Source organism: Dermacentor andersoni, chromosome 1 (genome assembly GCF_023375885.2).
Source record: "Dermacentor andersoni chromosome 1, qqDerAnde1_hic_scaffold, whole genome shotgun sequence".
NCBI classification, from domain to species: domain Eukaryota; kingdom Metazoa; phylum Arthropoda; class Arachnida; order Ixodida; family Ixodidae; genus Dermacentor; species Dermacentor andersoni.
The window spans coordinates 27,106,911-27,129,162 of record NC_092814.1 but is presented as its reverse complement, the minus strand read 5'-3'; the positions used below and the strand labels follow the sequence as shown (position 1 = coordinate 27,129,162).

The 22,252-nt window shown below is 45.6% G+C and overlaps 1 protein-coding gene across 1 annotated transcript; it reads right to left on the bottom strand.

Annotated features, from left to right (window-relative positions):
• Positions 1-6,149: 6,149 nt before the first annotated feature.
• Positions 6,150-10,218, bottom strand: LOC129386073 (uncharacterized). The gene is made up of 3 exons (XM_072286080.1): positions 9,886-10,218; positions 8,985-9,078; positions 6,150-8,790 (listed from the first exon to the last, which is right to left on the bottom strand). Exons 1-3 carry the CDS (start codon positions 10,036-10,038, stop codon positions 6,377-6,379), a joined length of 2,661 nt encoding a protein of 886 aa, XP_072142181.1. The 5' UTR covers positions 10,039-10,218; the 3' UTR covers positions 6,150-6,376.
• Between the last annotated feature and the right edge of the window lie 12,034 nt (positions 10,219-22,252).

Here is a 22,252-nt window from a genome sequence, read left to right as displayed (position 1 = left end):
CGAAAACAGAAGCCGTAGTTCTAATCTGATCGTATATGGTGTCTAGGAACGAGAAAACGAGTCGACTCAAGTACTTGAAACAACTGTAGTTAAGGAAATTTTCGAGGATGTACTTGGCGTAACGATATCGGGAGTCGAACGCATCCACCGTCTTGGTAGGCCAAAGCAGGGCGATGAGCAAAAATCCAGGCCTATCATAATGAAGCTTGTTAATTACCAAGATAAAACCAACATTATGAAAAACTGCTCAATATTGAAAGGCTCCAAAATTTCCATTGGTGAGGATTTTTCCCAGCCTATCCGAGAAATTAGAAGGAAACTGTGGGCTCACACGAAAGAAAATCGTGATCGACAGGAAAAAGTACGCCTTGTGTATGATAAGGTTAATGTAGAGGGAAGGCTCTTTTCTTGGGATGAAAACAGCAATAAAATGATGGCGGTAACAAAAAACGCCAAGCAGAAGGCAATGAAAAAAGATCTACCAAGCGAGCCACGTATCACGAGAAGCCGAAGTCAGCAACAATAATCAACATAAATGCTCGCAGTCTCATTAATAAGGTAGATCAGCTAGAAGCAATACTCCTGGCACATACACCTAATATCGTCAGTATCACAGAAACATGGCTGCATTCCGGTACTTCCGATAAGGAAGTTGTATCCCCAGGATATGCGATAGTGCGCAAAGACAGGGAATCACGCGGGGGGGGGGGGGGGGGGGGGGGTGTCGCGCTTCGTTTTAAGGAAGGGATCCACTTTTCTACTATGCCCGACGTAAAAGATACTGAAGCTCTGTGGTGCAACGTGCATCTTCAAGACACGATCGCTAAAGTGGGCGTGTTCTACAAGCCCCCGAATGCTGAAAGCGTGTGCCTTGAATCTTTACTTGGCTATATGCAATCGCACGTGCACGGGGGCTCGATTGTACTTGCTGGTGATTTTAACCTTCCCGAGATTGAGTGGTGTTCCCTTGTCCCTGAAACAAAAGCTCAAAGCATACTACTGGACATTATGCTTGGCTTTAACCTTGATCAGCTTGTTGCCGCCCCAACTCGTGTACAGAGAACGTCATCCTCCATCTTGGACCTTGTATTTGTGAGTAACAGTCTAACTTTAAATGAGTCGCGAGTAGACATACTTGATGGACTATCCGACCACAAAATGGTCTTATGCTCATTGCCACTCACTAGCCCACCTACAATACGTGGCCAATTAAAGCAAATACCCGCCTTTAACAAAGCCAATGATGACGCTATAATGACGTACCTTGCACACGAGTACCCTGAATTTCATTACTTTTGTACCGATGAACGTTATAGTATCGATGCGGTTTGGTTAAAATTCAAGTTTCATGTCATGCACTGTATGCGTAATTTCGTCCCAACTGTGTACAAATCAACTCGCAAACGCAATCCGTGGATCACGCGTGAAATAATTCATACTAAACGTAAAATCAAGAGATTACGAAAAACTAGCAAGCAACGGAATGTTGCAGGCTACCGTTCTCAAGTAAATTCCCTTACTAGATTACTTAAGGAACAAGTACGTAATGCTAAACAGAAATTCTGTGGCTCTACATTGCACGAGTTTATTAAGAACGCGCCTCACAAATTCTGGCAGTATATGAATGCAAAGCGGACTAATCCAACTTCACCAGATGCGCTAGATCAGGCTAGAGCTCATGATTTTAACGACTATTTTTGTTCTGTTTTCACAACTGATAATGGTACTGCGAAAATGAATCCTTCCTTTTACAATTGGGATAATCGATTGCTAGGCACGCCTACTTTATCGGAGGCAGGTATTCTTTCACTCCTATTAGGCATCAATGAAAAGAAAAGTAGCGGTCCAGACGCAATTCCCAATAGCTTTTTGAAACGGTACGCGGAGCCAGTCAGCAGATATCTTTATCTCCTATATTCCAAATCTTTGAAAGACTGTTGCCTTCCGGGTGAATGGAAAATCGCAAAAATCACTCCTGTACTCAAATCGGGTAATGCAGCGTCTCCTTCTAATTACCGGCCTATTTCTATCACTTGCACTTGCAGCAAAATTCTAGAGCACATTGTATTAAAATATCTCAAAAGTTTTATTGAGTCGAACAATATCCTCCACATGAATCAGCATGGCTTTAGATCTGGATTATCCACTGTTACACAGCTTGTCGAAACACTGCAAGACCTGGCCCTCGGCATTAACCAGCGCATTCAAACTGACGTCATTTTTGTCGACTTCTCGAAGGCGTTTGACCGCGTCTCGCACACTAAACTACTCCTTAAACTTAATTACATATTAGGTGATGGCCCAATTTACCAATGGATTACTAATTACTTAACTGGCCGCTACCAATTTGTACAGTACGGCTCTCACTCCTCCGACCTTGCTCCAGTGTTATCAGGCGTTCCCCAGGGATCTGTATTAGCTCCAGTTTTGTTTTTAATATTTATAAATGACATAACTAACTATGCTGACGTGAAACTCAGGCTCTTTGCTGATGACTGCATGCTCTATAATGAAGTACGACACCGCGATGACCAGGTGAAATTAAATATTGCGTTGAATAAAATAGCTCAATGGTGCATAGACTGGCAAATGACAATAAACATTGATAAAACCGTATTCATGTCCATTACAAATAAAGCGTCTAAGCTTGATTTTCCATATCACTTTAACGATGTGCCACTTCGAAGTGTAAACCAGTATAAATATCTAGGTCTCATAATATCGTCTAATCTCAGCTGGACAGAGCACGTGCGTCAAGTGTCAAATAAAGCATTAAATAAACTGTTCTTCATTAAACGGGCCTTGTCATATTCTACACATGAAACAAAGCTTCTTGCATACGTCACTTTTGTCCGCCCAGTCTTGGAATACGCCAGTATTGTCTGGTTCCCTCACACTGCGAACGATATCGCCATTTTGGAAAGGGTGCAGCGGAAAGCGGTGCGTTTTATCTTTGACAGATACGGACGCCTTGATTCACCTACTACTCTGTTACAGCGTGCTGGTCTAGCTACCCTTGAAAGTCGAGCAAAGTTTTTTCGGCTCAAATTTGTATACCAACTATTGCATAGATCATTCCGTATAAACCCCGACTCTTACTTTAAATTTCGTGATACCAGACCGACCAGAAGACGGCACGCATGGGAACTTGCAGAATATCCGTTTATTAATAATACGTTTCGTTATTCTTTCTTCCCACGCTAAATTCGTGAATGGAATGCACTGGATGTAGTCACAAAACAGCAGCCAACACTAGCAAAGTTTATGGATTTAATTGAGCATGCTGCATGAGCCTAATATGTTGTTAATATAAGCAACCAAATTGCTTTCGTCATGCAATCCATCCCGATTCAATTTGTGCTAGGAAAGAACTTGCCTACACTTTTTGTTCTGTGCATTCTGTATTTGAATGATGCCTTCTACCCTGCATTTTTTAAAATTTTCCTGCTGGTTGATGTACATTGGTTTCGTTGTGTGTATTATTATGTATGAATGTACTACTGCTATTCTTGAATAGTCTCCAATCATTATGTACTCATTTATTGAATGTTTTAGTAGTGTTAATTGATGTGACTTGTTGCTCACCCCTGTAAAAATCCCCATGGGGGATTGACAGTATTCTATAAATAAAATAAAAATAAAATAAAGTCATAGACGTAGTTGTAGGAAAGTTGTCTCAGCTCTTTTGGCGAGAACAAGCTATTATTATGGGACATAGCTGTCGTATTTAAGTGCAGATCTGGATCTGCACTCAGCTACTTTTATGAGGAAAGAAGGTTACTCCAGCTGGCTGACTCAGCCTTGCCTGAGACGTCCGTGGTTTCGCTTACCATTCATGGTTCGAGTCCGGACCTGCAGAAGCAAATACAAGTGAGATGGCCCAAAGAAGTTGAAGAGATTCTGCAGGGAATGCGAAACCTCTACCTACAAAACTCAAGACCCCAGCAGACCCACGATGCCTGGTGCAAGGTGTCCAGCTGCCACACAAGCTGATGAAAGGCGCCCGCTTGCAAGCTGGAAGCCTACCGCTACTCCTGTGTCCTTTCTGACTGAGCAGGGAGGCTCAAGCCAGTATGAAGAGCTAGATGATGTGAAAAAAAAAACTAAATAAAAAGGGCCTGGGTTTCCGCCTGACGACACCAGGAGAAGCTGTTTATTTTTCGCATGCAAGCCTTATGTACATACATATCTGTTTTGACTGATGGAAAGGACAGGAGCAGGTTAGTTGACTGCGCAGCAAGCACAACAATTATGTATGGAAATATTGCTGAGAGTCAGAATGTACAACGGCGATCGCCTGTAAATGTACATGGATACGGCGGAAGGCGGCATGTTCACGATAAATGGACATGTGTAACCATGTTATGTTTCGGCGGCAGTTTTGCTGCGCAGGTGCTAGCACTCGGCAGACTCCCCACCGTGGTTGCTTAGGGGCTTTGGTGTTGCGCTGCTAAGCACGAGGTCGCGGGATCAAATCCCGGCCACGGCGGCCGCATTTCTATGGAGGAGAAGTGCAAAAACACCCGTGTACTCAGATTTAGGTGCACGTTAAAGAACCCCATGGGGTCAAAATTAATCCGGAGTCCCCCACTACGGCGTGACTCGTAATTAGATCGTGTTTTTGGCATGTAAAAACCCCATAATTATATTTTCTTTCAATTTGAACTGGACGGACTACTCTATCAATTGCTCCTTTTACGTCCAGCCATCAGTGCACTTCGCCTTAACATCTACTGGACTGGAGAAGTAACCACAGAAGAAAAGCGCCACAACCTCAGCGCTTCTTCAGCTTAGTCTTCCAGCAGCTTGCGGAAACCATCGTCAGGCGAAGACGTTCACATGCTTTACCCGTAATTGCTATAGGCAACTACAAAGTTTGAGATACCATTTAAGTTAAGCGATACTATAGTGGTGAGAAAAAAGCCCTATGATATGTCATGGCAGAAGATAATGCGGCTGAACGACGACCTTCAAGAGATGTTGCATCCACAGATCATTCGTCCACCCACGTCTACATTCGAATCACCCACCACTATTGCACCTGAGGAAGATGGAAGCCTCCGACTCTGCACGGACTAGAGCAAATTATTAATATGCAGGCAGACCTTTCTCCTTTTCCTATCTCACAAATACACTCTATCATAGACAAGACGGATGGCTGCAGAGTGTTTTCACATATTGATTTATGTAAAGGATTTTGGCAAGTTGTACCTTCTGAAGAATACAAGAAATATTCGGCCTTTATGACGCCCTTTGACAGCTACCAATATAATCGACTCCTGTTTGGAGGGAAGAACTCACCCGCTTGGTTCCAGAAGATGATAAACGTCTTGCGATCGTTCCTTGGAAAGTTTTGTAACGTATACATTGACGACATAATAATTTACTCTCGGAATTAGGAGGAGCACTCAGATCACCTCGTTAGTATACTTCAAGCACTGGGTGATACGGGGCTCAATATTAGTGACAAGTGAGCTTTTCCAAAGAGAAGTTGCGTTCCTAGGTAGAAGATTTGATGACCAACCAAGACAACGAAGCAGGAATCAGTCGAACGAATTTCAAAAATGCAGAAGCCGTATGACCAACCACGGCCGGTCTCTAGGGAACGCGCGCTTTCCTTCTTACGGCCTTCGCATTCGCCGCGGAAGCAATGGGAATTTTTCTCCTAGAGTTACGCCTTTCGCCACCGCCAGGGGCGCGACGACCCTACTGCTAGTAGGGTGCCTCGATGCGCGCGCCCCCGCTTAGGGTGAGGACATCTGCGTCGTCTGCTACGGCGGCCGCCATTCTCGTTCCCACTGCATGCTCGTTCTCGCGGAGAACGGACTCCTCCGCTTTCCGGCTCCCTATCTCACGCTCGGCAGCGACTGGGGCTAACCCCCTTTCTCCCGCGCTGTTATGCGGAGGGCGTTAAAAGGCTGAATGGGCATTTTTCTTCGTGAACGGAGGCGCGGTAAACAGGATTGCATGGGAAACCTCACTGATGTCCCAATGCAAGTGAGTGAATTTGATCGGTAAGAAAATTCAGCCGACGCGGTCAATGCAACAACGTCTTGGTTCTGCACGCTTTGAAGAAACAGCATCAGCAACGGTAATAAAATATAAAGTCCCCTTTTCGTCTGGTAACAGCCAGATGAATACAAAAGCTGTTACCCAAGCAAACATGAAATCATTTATTCAGTGCTTATGAAAACACACAAAGTTAGAGATTTGTGTTTAATGGGAACGTGAACACTGAACATTATTGCACTTTTTAAAAGTCGACATTTATGTTAAATAGACCGTAATTGATAAAATAGTTGTGATCACTATATATATAGATGCAGACTTCAGACTTTGAAGGAAAAGGCTCGCAGAACTGCAGATTCCAGCTTGCTTACGCAAGGCTGACCCCTGCACAAGTCTTGCTTCCGTGGCCACTAGGATGAGTGCTCGGAATTTGTCGGAGATGAATTCGGAGCCTCACTCTGGCATATGCAGCAGTCAGCATTTTGCTTATTCGTTCTTTGTGAGCCATGCATGTGTTCACTGAGGGTTTGTCTATGCCTTCGAGATAGGCTATCAGAGAACGAAGTGGCGACTTCATGGTGAAAAATTTGCCTGTGCACCATGAGTTGACAGCGGTGAAATGTTCCTCGTAGTTTTTTAAAGTTTTCATGACATCAGCGCTTGGATATACGAGGTTTTGCCCATCCCTGACGTATTCCTTGAGTGCAGTCAGGGAAGCATACTGATCGTCAGGCTTGCCAAGGAGAGCAGCCTTGCACTGCGGACAAGTTATAGATTTCAAAATTCCTTTCAAAATAAAACCGCCAAGGTAAAACAAGATGCGGCACTCGGTTGACGTGAGCTCTTCAATGAACAGAATTTCCGTGTCGTTGATTTCATCGACTTCGCTTTCTGCACATTCCTTCTTGCTATGTGCAAGCAGATCGACAAGGTATTCGCGGTCGTCAAGTTCGTAGCTTGTTGATCTCGGAGTGTGAAGAAAGTGGCTGACGCTGACGAGTCGGAGTGCACACTTCAAGTCATACGCAGTGGGCACTGGCTTCATGAGCCGCACCACAGAAAAAAGGTTTTCTAGGCAGTCTTGCAACAGCCTGCTCGTGAGGAGGAATTCATACCCTTCACTGCCAAGAAGCACTTCTTGAAGGCGAAGGACAGCCGTTGTCGCAATTAGGACCCCTGCTTGCGATGGCTTCCACTGAGATCCAGTGCCCATTTTCAGTTCTCTGATGGTGTCTGTTGCCGTGCGTAGTGTGTCCAAGGCGGCATGATATTTAGTAATGTTCCTGCGGCTTAGCGCCATGGTGGGATGACGCGATGACATGAGGGCATACCACCTAGAAACGAGGTCCATAAACCACGCTGTTGTTTCGGCCTCTGGCTCAATCACTCCTTCTTTTATTAGGAACCGAATAGCTGGTGGGGCTTCACGGAAGAGCTGGACAGCGACTCCTACTTTCATTTTGGTGAAGTGCCCACAACTAATGTGGGTTTCTGACAAATTTGGTGCTACCTTAAGTTCGTTGGCTGCGTCATAATCCAAGACGGCCTGTACATGCTCCAATTTCACCTTCGAGGCCGTCAGTCCGTTCCTGCTTACTGTAGTATCACTGAGTGTGAAAACTTTTGAGCTTAGAAGCTGTCCTTTCAGGTTCTTAAGGACATGTGCCGGGTCCGAGATGAAAAAAAGTTCCTTCCCTTTTAAGGTTGGGTGAGGTATTGAGCACGAAGTTGTCGAATGGCGGTGGCTCGAAAAGCCAAATTCTCTCCACATAGCGCGGTTTGCTGCACCCATGTCACATGTGATAACACGGACTCTTAGAGAAATCTGGCTGCATATCTGCACTATTTCCAGGACATATGCCTTGAGTACAGAGCCGTCCACGTGCCTACCAGTGAATTCATAGGCTATCACTTGCTTCCATCTCTGGTTTACCCCACCTAGCATAAACACCAAAGCATGATTGGCTGGCTCTTCAGGCTTTGAGGGCAACGTCGTTCCTCCCAGAAGCACGTCTTCGCCACGGTCGAGTTCAAATCCGGGTGCTATCTCCATTTCATCTAAAAAGAGAACGCAGTCTTTCTCCACGTCCTCCATTCCCTCTGCTTTCGACCTCATGACGTCGATCACTTCATGCAGGATACCTGGCAGAAACTTCAGGCCCTGAATTCTTCTTGCTAACGTTCTGCTGGATGGAAGAGGGTAGCCAATCTTTCTGAGTGTTTCATACCCGGTGGTTCCACAAGCAAATTTAATTTTTAGACCTTGCTTTACTGTTTGCGCTGACCACGAATTACCATGATTGTTGTTCCGAGAAAGAGCACGAATTTGGTCTTCATTTAAAAACTTCGTATTTCGTGAGAAATTAGTTGCCTCTTTCTGCAGCTTGCGTACCTGCATCTGTAGTTTTTTGACAGTGTTCTTAGATTCGTTATGATGTTGTCTAAGCTTATTATTGGCTGCTGTGAGATCTGCAATCTTCTTCCTAAGCTCAGCTGCCTCAGAATCGAGGGGTTGGGTCGCAGTAACTATTGCAGTTTCTTGAAGCCGTGCATCCCTGGGGGTCGAAGTAAGTTGCCCATTAGCATTGTTGGTTTCCGTAGCCGCCAATCTCTCATTTATCTCCCCGTCTGACGAAGAATCAGCGGGAGAAAATTCCTGCGTAGTTGAGGGAAGAACGTTTCTCACTTCTCGTGAAGAATTGTGTGCGGCTGCGTCGTCACTGAATAATGCAGGCACGTGTGCATTTCGTTCCCTTGGTGGCCTTCGCTCTTTAGGAAGTTCTGGAAACAGATAAATAAGAAAAAATGCCCATTACATATATTTAAGATTGTGTTAACTAAAAGCAGAATAGAAGGCGCGCCAGAAAATTTAATATGTATGCGCATGAATCGTTTCCTCACATAACTTTTTCAAATGTAGATAATGAGCCGATAAGCAACGTGGTAACAAATACCAGGGTCAGGAGGCATCTCACCTTTGAATGGGAACACCGTTGGTACAGCATTAGGCTTGAGCTTCTTCCACCCATCCGCGCGGTTCTGTTCGAAGCTGCTGGCTTCGAAATGAGCCTGCAGATGAATTTGATATTGAAATTAGCGGCGCATTTCCGGCTCGATAATGAAAACAATGAAGGCAGCACGCAAGAGAACACAGTAGTCCAAATATCAGTCGAATTACTCGAATGAGAGCCTCAATCTGCACATAACATATCCTGTCTATCTCATTCACTGACTTAATCCGCCATCGCAGAACGAAGCGTCGGGTTAACAGGCCAAAGAACAAATTAGTCGAAATATCAGGCGAATTACTCGAATGAGCGCCTCAATCTGCACATAACAACGATCTCTGTTAATCTCATTTACTGACATAATGCGGCGTCGTAGGACGAAGCGTCCGGTTAATAGGCAGCGGAAGCTACCCAACGCCGCACACATGTCAAAAACAACTTCAGAAATCGTGAGTGAATTAATCAAAATTGGTTCCTGGACCATCCATTTGCACAGTAATTGCCACAGCTTATGTGCCCTTGCTTGTCCTCATGCTCTGTGCCTTGATGCAATGTTTGGGCCCAGACCGCAATTCGCTGGCAAGCGCCTAGTAAAGGCAATTACCTTTGAATGAAAAGAAGCGGCGAAAGCACGCGTGGTACGTATTCCCCAGCGGACACGTGTCGTGCAATTTCGGATGCGAACAAGCAAGCGGCAGACAATGGCCTGTACCGCGCTGTAGTGAAACTCATTTACTTTGTTTTAGTGTTTCACGCAGCTTTTTTAAGCCGAGCAAGAAGAATATTGAACGACACTTAGCTGCCCAAACGCAACAAAATACAAATAAATCGCAACAAAAACAGCACTGAACCAACATGTGGCACTTACGCTGCAGACACACGAGGAGTTCGTCGGTTGCCACTTGTCACGCTTGACTCGCACCAGCCACAGAAGCCGCCTTTTTGGGTCCCTTGGAAAATGGAACATCCTCCAACCATTTCTCGAATGGTTGGAGCACTGAGGAACACAACATCCAGGCATTCTACGCCGATGAAAGCCGCGCGAACGCAGCAGCGTTTCGAGGACGCCCGCACAGCAGCGCGGCGAAGTCGACGCGGGCAACGCAATGGCGGAGGGAGCGCGCGAAAACAGGTTTAGGCGGCGCCGGCTGGTTCAAAGGGTGACCTCACCCTAAGCGGGGGCGCGCGCATCGAGGCACCCTAACTGCTAGGGAACGCTCTCTGCCCGCCTGCTTCTGCGGCGGCGGGCGGTGATCGCCTGGTTTCGTGCTGTTTTTCCGCTGCTTCTTGTTCAACGATTCACCGAAACGAAAGAAAACAAAAAGCAAATGATTTATCTACATGTCAGCCAATAAGTTCACACGTGAACGGAGTTTTCATAGATAGAAAACTCCGTTCACGTGTTATAATATATAGATTTCATAGAAATGGCTCAGTAGCTTAAAGCACTCCAACCACTGAGCCATCGCGGCGGATTCATATAAGTTTCAATGGCGCCATATTCATTGCTTTCTTTTTCTCGCCACATTGTCACGAATAGGGGGTTTCGTCTCCTGACTCGGCTACCTGACGACGCCATTGTCACCGCTGCTTCCGCGAACGGCATTCCTCGCAGCTGCGTGTCGAATTATGTCTCGAATTCCGACTCATCCGTCTTTACGTTGGTTTTCTAAGAATCCTCCCAAGGTGCGAATTCGCCGATCTTAACAATGTGCAGAAAAGCCTGCCAACTTGACTTCCCTCTTATGTGCGAAGCGCAAACGTCACTGTTGGTCAGCGCTTGCTTTTTTTTCCGAGCCTCGCATATTTCTCTCTTGGACGGGGAGTGCTCTCATCGCACTGTGTGCCTGCAGGCAGCGTTGCCTTTAGTGTTGTGAGCGCTGGTGCACGTTTCTACCCGTTTCTTCCACGGATTAAGTTATTTGCTGTGCGACGGTGTTTATTGCCCGCCGTTGATCATCCAACGTGGCGATGGTGTACTGCTGCGTACCGCTTTGCAAGTCGCAGTTGGGTAAGACTCAGGGCGTTTCTTTTCATCAATTCCCAAGCGATTCAGAACTGTTTGCAACATGGCTCAAAAACATCTCCAGAGAAAATTTCGTCTTCAACGACAAGTCGGCATCGAGTGTGGTTTGCAGCCGGCATTTCCTCGCGAGTGACTACGTTTGAAGTTGAAGTTATGGATCTGAGCGCAACGCATTGGACACCTTGAATTTAGCTGTGAATACATTTGTTTTCGTTTCTCTGAATCCGTCCAGCGTCATAAATTCATGCTAAATCCGCTTTCGTGCAAAACAAAAATGGCAGTGCTTGAGATTTCAGGAGCTATATTTTATACGCTTCGGAATTCTTAGGAATCTGTTATATAAACGCTTCAGGTCGCTTATAATTCTACACACTGGTTAAAACCCGTCAGTAGGCAAACTGAAGAGGCTGATATAGATTTGTTTCTCTCCAAATTTAACGGGTAGAAAGTGTTGACGTGAGTGTACCAAAGCCTCATGCGACCATGCAGTCATACTGAAGAAGAGCACGCGATGGCGCGCGGTAGTTATTCTGTTGTTTATAACTCTTAGCTGTCAAATCGAAGAGGCTGATTGCGCGGTCTTTGCATAATGCATAGGGGTGAAATATCAGGACCTGACGGTTACCACTCACGCGGGACGGACTTGAAGCGGGCGCGCGTTCTCCTTCCGTGTGAACGGCGGTCGCAGCGGCAGAGCGGTGGGGCAGTGGCGACCCCACCGCGGTGCGGTGGGAGGCGGAAACAGACCCCATTGCGAAGGCCGTAAGAAGAGAAGCGCGCGCTCCCCTCGAGTCCGGCCGTGGACCAACATTCTTTGCGGGTATTTCTCGCCTTTGCCGTGCATTTTCGGTCATTCATTAGAGATTATGCGACGAAGACAAAGGGCCTCACAGAACTGAACAAGAAGAATGTGCCCTTTCGGTGTACAGCAGAGTGTGATTGCGTCAACAAAGCGTTCTGAGCAGAATTTCTTCTTATCCGATTCTGACCCTTGCATACTTCAAGTTGCCCTTCCAGCTAAACACCGACGCCTCTTACAGCACGGGTGCAGTGCTTTACGAGAGGGATACAGAAGCTCCACGCCCTTACAAAAATTATTGAGAAGGCATTGAAATATGATTGGTGAATGTTGAGTTTTGTATTGAGGAATCATGGAGAGTTTGTTGGAGAATTGTTGGGTTGAGTGTTGAGGGCTCTTGAATATTGGCCACTGAAATTTAATTGAAACACCATTGGGTGCCTCAATGTTGAATAATTGTTAAGTTACCATTGAAAGTCAATTGTGCTTAGACGGCTCGTTGTGTTCGTTTTGTTGAATGGTTGCTGGTTTACCACTGATGCTGCATTGAACTGACGTTGTGGTAGTTCTGTTGACCTGTTGTTGAGTTATTGCCACAGCACTGAAAAGTACATTGTGGCCCAGTTGAGATGGCATTGAGATTTCAGAAGTCGCAATTGAAATATGATTGACATTTCGTTGGGCTAGTGGATTTTTATTCATATATTGAAATTGCTTTCCTATTCACACTTGCATGCCCCGGTGCCTACTCATAACTTTCCCAAACACAAACAAAAGCAAAGGAGACTGATCAATTTGAAGTACCTTTATTTACACTAAATATGCATGACACGAAATATTATTACAGTACGTAAGGCACCCCTACATGGAACCTGGAGACATAGGCTAGTACCTACAGCACTCTTAACAGTGTAAATACATCTGAAAAAAGAAAACCTATACATCTGAATTCAATCAAAACAATCATCGTGGTCTTCACTTGTGACTTAAGTTTATGACTAGAAGGCAAAGCGACTCGAAAGGCAGGGCTTAAGCATACCCTTGTAACAACCCACTTTGAACACATGAACAGTTGAAGCTGCTTGCATGTGTGAATATACAAAGGACAATAAGTTATATTAAAATGTTTCGCATACCAACACATTACAGGAATAGTTACGGCTGACTGCGAGAAGGCAAAATAACAAATAGACTTGAAACAAATGACTTCACGTAAATATATAGAAGCTTTAGCACACGTCTTTCACCACGATTAAAATTTTATAAAGTACCAAAGCAGACTTTTCTGAGCTTTTTGTCTTCGGGATGTATATATATATTTTCATGTTGCCCAATTTTTTATAAAATAACATTACTGAACTTAGCTATTAATTGGCGAGACATCATTTAGAAAGTTGTCGGGCATGGTGAACAGCTGAATCATGTTCCTGACGATCCAGGTTTGCTTTGTTCATAAAGAAACTTGTAAGGGTTCTACTCAAATTGAGGACGACGCAACGAGCTATGGAAAGAAGAATAATGGGTGCAACGTTAATGGATAAGAAAAGAGCAGATTGGGTGAGGGAAAAAACGCGAGTTAATGACATCTTAGTTGAAATCAAGAAAAAGAAATGGGTATGGGCAGGACATGTAATGAGGAGGGAAGATAACCGATGGTCATTAAGGGTTACGGACTGGATTCCAAGGGAAGGGAAGCGTAGCCAGGGGCGGCAGAAAGTTAGGTGGGCGGGTGAGATTAAGAAGTTTGCAGGGACGACATGGCCACAATTAGTACATGACCGGGGTTGTTAGAAAAGTATGGGAGAGGCCTTTGCCCTGCAGTGGGCGTAACCAGGCTGATGATGATGATGAAACTTGTAACGCTTTTGTGTACTGAATGCAGCTTATCTCCCTGGCGCAAGTCAAGAACAAACAGTACACCATTTAATAATGTTAATTTGGGGTACAGAAGAATTTGTTGGCGGCATTTCCTCAATTTAGTGAGCTCATTTTCAGTTAATGTTTCTGGACTTGCACAAAGCTAATGAGAGCCCTATTTGGGGCCTTTTTCACTATACCCAGCAACTAAGTGGTACCTCAGTCAATAACGAGATAAGGCAAGGATAATACCTTGAACGATAACAGAAAAAATAATTATTTGGCACATAAAATTGGTAGTAACACACGGCTAACACAATTTCAAACAGCCAAATAAATGGTCACCTGCACTTGCAGTATCAAGTGCCCCAGAAATAGTCATAAAGGATGAGAAAAGATTCCAATGACTGGTCAGCCAGATTGGTGAAACAGTGAAAAACGCAAATAAATGCATATACGAAACACAAATTACCTCAATTGCGCAGGTAAATGTTAATAAAATGCTACCAGAATTTTATTGCATAAGATACATAAAAGTTGCATAAAAATTGGGACAAAGCAGTAACAAAGACGGAGGGAGATACAGCACCCGTTTGAAAAAAAAATTACAAGGAAAGTGATATACATGCATATTTAAGCTCACGACAATTTTTTCTCCAAAATATACAAAAAGAACATCCATTTAGGGCATGAAAAAGGTTCGTGCGCCTGGAGAATGCAGCACAGTACAAAGCAGCGTCATGAGAACCGAAAAGTAGAGCTTAGCATGTTAAAAACTACGAATGCTTGCATACCTACAAACAGGCATGTGACATGTCATGCCTTGAATGGATGAAATTCATAAATCTTACACACAAATGAAGTTACCATCACTCCTATCGGCTTCCTCAGGGTACTCCTTGAAGTTGAACTAGAAAATCTACGTCACTGTTAAAAACAAAGAGAAGATAAGACCCTATAGCGTTTTCCTCAAATAAACAGCGTAAATAACTTCATGTACCAATTCTATGGACACTTCGGCAATTCGGTGTACATATATATTTGACAACCACCCAAACAGAGACATGAAGGATGAATTAAGGCAGGAACACATATGAACACAGACTCAACTAGAAGTTTATTCGTGAAGACAAAGGGTTCAAACACATTGGCCAACTTCACAAAGAAAAAGCCATGGATGCGCAGCAGAAAGAGCCCGGCACAACAAGAAAGGACCGAAACACATGTCCTGTAGAATAAACATGTGCGTCAAAACTAACAAAAGAGACATGAAAACTGAAAGGTTTGTCCTGTAAGCGATATTAACGAGAAATACTGCAGCAACTCTTTCTCACTAAGGGTCACAAGAATCCTGCTTATGAATTTTTCTTCGTGATCAATAAATAATGCTTCCATAAGTCCTCTTGTGTTCTGGTCTTTGTGATGAAACAATCGTTCTTCATGCCCTATACCGCAACACCAGAGCAGTTCCAGAAGCAATATTTATTGATCACAAACTAAACAAATGCATAACCAAGTTATCTGTTGCCCTCAGTGGAAAAGAGTTGCAGTTCTCAAAAGAGTATTTCTCGTTAGGTAGTATCACTTATCGGACAAACCTTTCGCTTTTTCGAAAGATTTGTCCGAAAGTTCTCGTTTTTCACGCACGCTTATTCTACATGATATGGCTTTCTCACATTTTTTTCTTGTCGTGGCTTGTCGTGGGCTTTCGTGGCTGTTTCTGCCACGCATGCACGGCTTTTTGCCTTTGTCAAGTTGACCAGTGTCTTTAGTACCTCTGTCTTCAAAAATAAACATTTAGTTGAGCTTGTGCTCGTGTGTCCTCTTACCTATTTCGTCGTCCGCCTCTGTTCGCGCTGCTGTTTCCAGTACGCACGTATCACTTGGTTAGGCTGGTAAACATTCTCACAAGCAAAAGGAAATACCTCCTCTCAAAAGGTAGCCCATCCTTTACTACTAAAAACCAGAGCAAATCGAAAGTAAGCCTTCACAGCGTCCATGCGGCAGCTAGTACACCAGAGAGCAGCACAAAAAATAGTTACAAATCCCACTTGATGGAGAGTGGCAACAGAGTCGCGAGCTTCCTTGTGAATCAGCCACATATGAACGGGTGTCTCTTGCACGACGCCAAGCTGCTCTTGACGTAGAACACTTTAGCACCTGGGCATTTGCTGCATGCGTAACCTGTGAGAAGGGAATGCGGACAGAAAATGAGATTAAGCGGTTTAAGAATCTGCCACACATTGCACATAACTACGCACGAAATAGAAGTACACAGTATAATGGCAAGTAAAATTTTGCAACTCTTTACGAGTGCCGTCGAGAAAAGAAAGAAATGGGTTCCTACGGTAAATGTTAGCTAATACACGAACAGCCATGTTTCACAACGGGGAAAAATATTCCCCGCTCTCTCGCAGAATCAAAGACCACGCGACAGTGCATAGCCGATACCAAGCAGATAGCGAATCTTTAGGGAGAAGTCCAGCAGTAAGAATGACCTAAAGATACGCCGAGAGCGATGCGAGCGTGAGCGTGCCTGTACGAGTGGGAACATGTATACCACTTTGAAGCTGAGTAGCCGCTCCGGCGGGGCTCCGATCATCCCACGCGATTTGTGTGCAGAACGTCGCGTACACGCCCTTGCGCGTTTTGCGCGGTAGCGTCTGCGCAGTGAGCTAGCTTCATGCACGCGTCATTCTTCGCCGCGCAAACGGTGCTCGAGTGCGATGCTTAGCCCGAGGCAACAACGCGCCGATTGGCGCTTTTTTCGCTTCTGCAAGCAACGCACATTCGGATCGGTACAGCTCAAAGAGGCAGCAGAGAACGGTGGCATGTTCGGTTATCGCCTAGTAAATTGTGCAGTACACTCTAAGAACAGTTTACACCCTTTGGCTTGCCCCTTCTGCCACACAAAGATAATCGTCATCTGCCTTGATGCGTTTCCTTTCTTTATCGCTGCAAGCCCGGAACTTTCCAGTGACGAACGGCACGCGCGTTATCAGAAGGGGCACTCCAAAGGGTGTAAACTGTTCTATGCTGATAACGCGCGTGCCGTTCGTCACTGGAAAGTTCCGGGCTCGCAGCGATAAAGAAAGGAAACGCATCAAGGCAGATGACGATTATTTTTGTGTGGCAGAAGGGGCAAGCCAAAGGGTGTAAACTGTTTTTAGAGTGTACGCCTTCAATAGCAACGCGCCGCGCTAGATAAAGATGCTTACTGCGGTAGTTTTGGCTGTGATAGGCGATAAGGCGAGCCCGTCGGCGGCTGTGTTCTTTGCTGACGTCGTCACCACACCTCTGTTCATTTGCGCTGTGTATCCGTGTACAGTCACCGCGCGGAAGCTGCGACTTATCGGTTGGCCGTTCTCCGCAAATCCCGAAGAGGCGGAGAACGGAATATTTTGCGGTGCGCCGTATCATTAGCCGCAACCTAAATCGAGGCGCGCTTAACCACTACGGCACAAAAGGTGATCACACTAACCGTATGGTATACGATGAGCCACTACGGATTAAAAAAATAATTCTGATGTCCTACGTGCCAAACCAATGATCTGATTATGAGGCAGGTCGTAGTTGAGGACTCCGTATTTGACTTCCTGGAAATTTTTCACGTGCATACAATGCAAATGCACGAGCGCTTTTTGCATTCCGCTCCTTTGGAATGAGGCCGCTGCAGGGATCGTATCCACAACCTCGAGCCCCAAACTGGCGCGGCGGCCGCCATAGTTACGAAATGCGTAAGCGTGAAGTGCAACACTGCTTTCCGGTACGAGTGTGGTATGGGGCTCTTGCATTGCCAAGGGGGCGCTGCGAAAATTGTGCTAAAAAGCGCCCTCTGTCCTGAATTGGGTAGTACCAAGCTCGGTCGTCTGCTTCGGAAAGCATGGTTAGAATATTGTCACGTGGTAGTGACGGTTAAGAAGGGCAGCAAAACTGATTAACGAAACGAGCGTTTTATTGGGCGAACTTGTGCCCTCAAAAACAGGATACACTCAAAGAACAACAGTAGCGGCGAACACACTCGGCGATCGTCAAAAATCTGATCAGCGGGTCTAGCGCGTCGACTTTTATACATCAATCGTCGAATGTTCCAGACTAATCGTTGGGACCCGCGTGCCTTCCACAAAGTTCTACACCATTCGCGTCAGGCGATGAAATCAGATAACATAAGGTTCGGCGACAACAGACAGCGAATAGAAGCATCGATAACTTTCCAGAAACTTCGGATACATGCAGGCGCGTCCCGCGCTATGCGATAACATTTGTCAGGCGGCGAAACGTGGTCGTCCGATAAAGGTAAGTACACGTGTCAATACCCCCCCTCTTAAAAAGCATCGACCCGATGCTGCAAACAAACAAAAGTAATAAAGAAAAGCACTCGTAGCGAAGAAAACAACAAAATAAGGAAGTTCGTGAGTGTCCGTAAAATGGTTTAAGGCGCACCACGTGGACCACTTCAGATCGTGCGCGGCGCCGCTGTGAATGCGAAATGCCGTCTGGCACGACCTCATAGTCCAGCGCGCCAATACATCGGATGACCTTGTAGGGTCCGAAATAGCGTCGCAGTAGTTTCTCACTCCGCGTATCGGGGTCCATACCCAAACACGGTCGCGGGCTGGTACTCGACGAAGCGTCGTCGGAGGTTGTACTGTCGGCTATCGGTCCTCTGTTGGTTCTTGATCCGTAGGCGGGCGAGCTGTCGGGCTTCTTCGGCGTGCTGGAGATAGGTAGCGACGTCAAGATTCTCTTCGTCAGTGACGTGCGGCAGCATGGCATCGTGCGTCGTCGTCGGGTTCCTGCCGTAAACCAGCTTAAACGGCGTGATCTGTGTTGTTTCTTGCACCGCCGTGTCGTAAGCGAATGTTAAGTACGGCAGGACGGCATCCCAGGTCTTGTGTTCGACGTCGACGTACATTGCTAGCATGTCGGCGAGGGTCTTATTCAGGTGCTCCGTAAAACCATTCGTATGTGGGTGGTAGGCCGTTGTCCTCCTGTGCCTTGTCTGACGGTATTGCAGAATGGCTTGGGTGAGCTCCGCTGTAAAGGCCGTTCCTCTGTCGGTAATGAGGACTTCTGGGGCGCCATGTCACAGCAGGATGCTTTCGACAAAGAATTTGACCACTTCGGCTGCGCTACCTTTCGGTAGTGCTTTAGTTTCAGCGAAGCGGGTGAGGTAGTCCGTCGCCACCACGATGCACTTATTTCCGTTTGTTGACGTCGGAAAAGGTCCCAACAAGTCCATCCCAATCTGCTGGAATGGTCGGCAAGGAGGCTCGATTGGCTGTAGTAATCCCGCTTGCCTTGTCGGTGGTGTCTTGCGTCGCTGACAGTCTCGGCATGTTCCGACATAACGGGCGACGTCGGCGGTCAGGCGCGGCCAATAATACCTTTCCTGTATCCTCGATAGTGTCCGGGAAAATCCGAGGTATCCAGTGGTCGGATCATCATGCAGGGCGTGCAATACTTCTGGACGCAGTCCTGACGGGACAAGAAGAAGGTAGTTCGCGCGCACTGGTGAGAAGTTCTGCTTTACGAGTAGGTTGTTTTGAAGCGAGAACGAAGACAATCCTCGCTTAAATGCCATAGGGACAACGTCGGTGTGCCTTCCAAATACTCGACGAGGTTTTTCAAGTCCGGGTCTGCTCGCTGCTGTTCAGCAAAGTCTTCCGCGCTTAAAATTCCAAGGAAGCTGTCGTCATCTTCGTCATCTTGCGGCGGCGAGTCAATGGGGGCGCGTGATAGGCAATCGCCATCAGAGTGTTTTTGTGCGGACTTACAGGTTGCAGTGATATCTTATTCTTGCAGTCTTAGACTCCACCGCGCCAGCCGTCCTGAAGGATCATTTAAATTCGCTAGCCAACACAAGGCGTGATGGTCGCTGACGACTTTGAATGGCCGGCCATATAGGTAAGGGCGAAATGTCGCTGTAGCCCTAACGATGGCGAGGCATTCCTTTTCGGTTGTAGAATAATTGCCTTCCGCTTTTGACAACGACCGGCTAGCGTATGCTATCACGTGTTGATGTCCATCTTTTCTCTGGACTAGGACGGCACCGAGGCCTAGGCTACTGGCGTCAGTGTGGATTTCGGTATCGGCGTCCTCGTCGAAGTGTGCAAGTACGGGGGGCGACTGCATGCGTCGCTTGAGTTCTTGAAATGCGTCGGCCTTCGGCGTTGCCCACTTGAACTCGACGTCACATTTAGTTAGCTGTGTCAGCGGCTCAGCGATGCGTGAGAAGTCCTTGACAAAGCGCCTATAGTAGCACACATTTTTTTTTTATTTCAATACCCTAAGGGCCCATGAGGGCATTACATAGGGGGGGATTCATCAAAGAAAACTTATACATATACAACACAGGTTATAAACGGCTGAAGACAGAAATAAACAAGTTAACAAGCCAGGTACAAGTTTTTAAGAGAAAAAAATGGCTAGGAACAGGATCTGGAGAAATGCACATATAGCAAATTCCACAAGACATGGCATGGCATCTAACATTTCACGGAACGATACGGCCAGCACGCACAAAAAAAAATATAGAGAAAAGAAAAAATAAAGATGTACATCATTTTACGTTGGAACGTTCTAAGTATGACCAAAGAGCTGTTTGAAATGATGATGTTTCAGTGATAGCCGCAATGCTAGAAGGAAGCGAATTCCACTCTTCGATAGCCAGGACCAATGGTGAGTATTTGAATCGTTCTGTTCGAGCGAAAATGGGTTTAGTCTTCTTCATATGATCTACACGAGCCGATGTGTGCGGCGCCGGAAGAAGATGTGAACTTGCGAATGGTGTGTTATTGTGGTAGAGAGTGTGGAAAAAAGATAAACGGCTGAATTTTCTGCGCATGGCCAGAGGCGGGAGATGGAGCGCCATTTTCAGTGATGTTACACTTTGATGCCGAGAGTAACGGGAAAGGATGAATCGTGCCGCCTTGTTTTGTATAGATTCCAACATGTTAATAAGATAAGTATAATGAGGGTTCCAGATCACTGACGCGTATTCTATCACAGGCGTGATTAGCATGTTGAATGCGTGAAGTTTTGTATCCTGCATGGTTGGCTTGGTGTAGTCGGTGTTTAAGAAGGCCAAGTTTTTTTAAGGCTTTGGTAGTAATCAGTTCAATATGAGTGCTCCAGGATAAATTAGAAGTAAAATTTACACCGAGGTATTTTACAGACACTGCAGTTTCAATGATAGTATTATTAACTGTGTAGGTATTAGGACTTGTGTTAGCAGCGGAAGTAAACTTGAGATGCTTAGTTTTGTCTGCGTTAATAACCATTTGCCACCTGGCGCACCAATGAGTTAGTTCATCAAGGTCAGTCTGGAGAGCAATGATGTCGCAAGGGCTCGATATTGCTCGGTAAATTACGCAGTCGTCTGCAAATAGCCGTATTGTTGATGTTATGTTCGACGTGATGTCATTAATATATATTAAGAAAAGTAGTGGACCCAGCACCGAACCCTGGGGAACTCCTGAAGCAACACCTGTACGCCTTGATAAGAAGCTCCCTAACTTAACTGACTGAAAGCGGTTTGTTAGAAATGCGTTGATCCACTGCGTAGTACGTTGGTCCAGCTGCAGGTTGCGTATCTTTATCATCAGGCGGTTATGAGGCACGCGATCAAAGGCTTTAGAGAAATCAATAAAAATGGAGTCAATGTAGAAGGAAGAGTCGATTGCTTGATGAAGGTCTGTTATTAACTCAAATAACTGTGTCTGACACGATAAATGTTTGCGGAAGCCATGTTGGTTGTTATGAAGCAAGTTGTTCTGGTTAATATGGGTCATAATGTTAGTGTATAATATATGTTCGAGTACCTTGCAACATATCGATGTTAGTGAAATTGGCCTGTAATTATTAGGAACAGATCTGTCCCCAGATTTATATACCGGCATTACATGAGCGGATCTCCAATCTTCTGGCACACATGTCGTATCGAGTGACTGTTGGAAAATGAGAGATAGCAGGAAAGCTGTGTGTTGGCAGGTAATTTTTAAGAGTTTCGCGTTGATACCATCGGGTCCTGGGCTAGTGTGGTGAGGTAGGCGTTCAATTGCACGAGCCACGCCAAGCGCAGATATGTGAATGGGTGAAAATGGAATCTGTATATCGGCCTCAGGAAGCAGCAGTGGATTGTAAATGGGCAATTCGTTCGTAAAAACTTGTGAGAAGTGGCTATTGAATTGTTCTGCACACTGTTCGATAGGTAGAGTGCGGCCGTGGGCGTCCAAAAGAACAGGAACCGTACTAGCGGTTTTAGGATTAACAGTGTTCCAGAATTTCTTAGGGTTGGTTTTTATCAAACTAGGAAGTGTAAAATTAAAATATTTGTCTTTGGCTTCAGAAATTAGTTTTTCAGCTATTTTGGAAATGCTTTTATAGTTTTCCCAGTCTGTAGATTCCTTTGATCGAACCGCTTTACTAAATGCTCTTTTTTTCCTATTTAGTGCCCTGTTGACATCTGTAGTGAACCAAGGATCGTTGGTACGCGTACTTATCATTAGTTTTGGCACGCAGGAATCTTCAATTTCTTTGAGCTTGTCACGA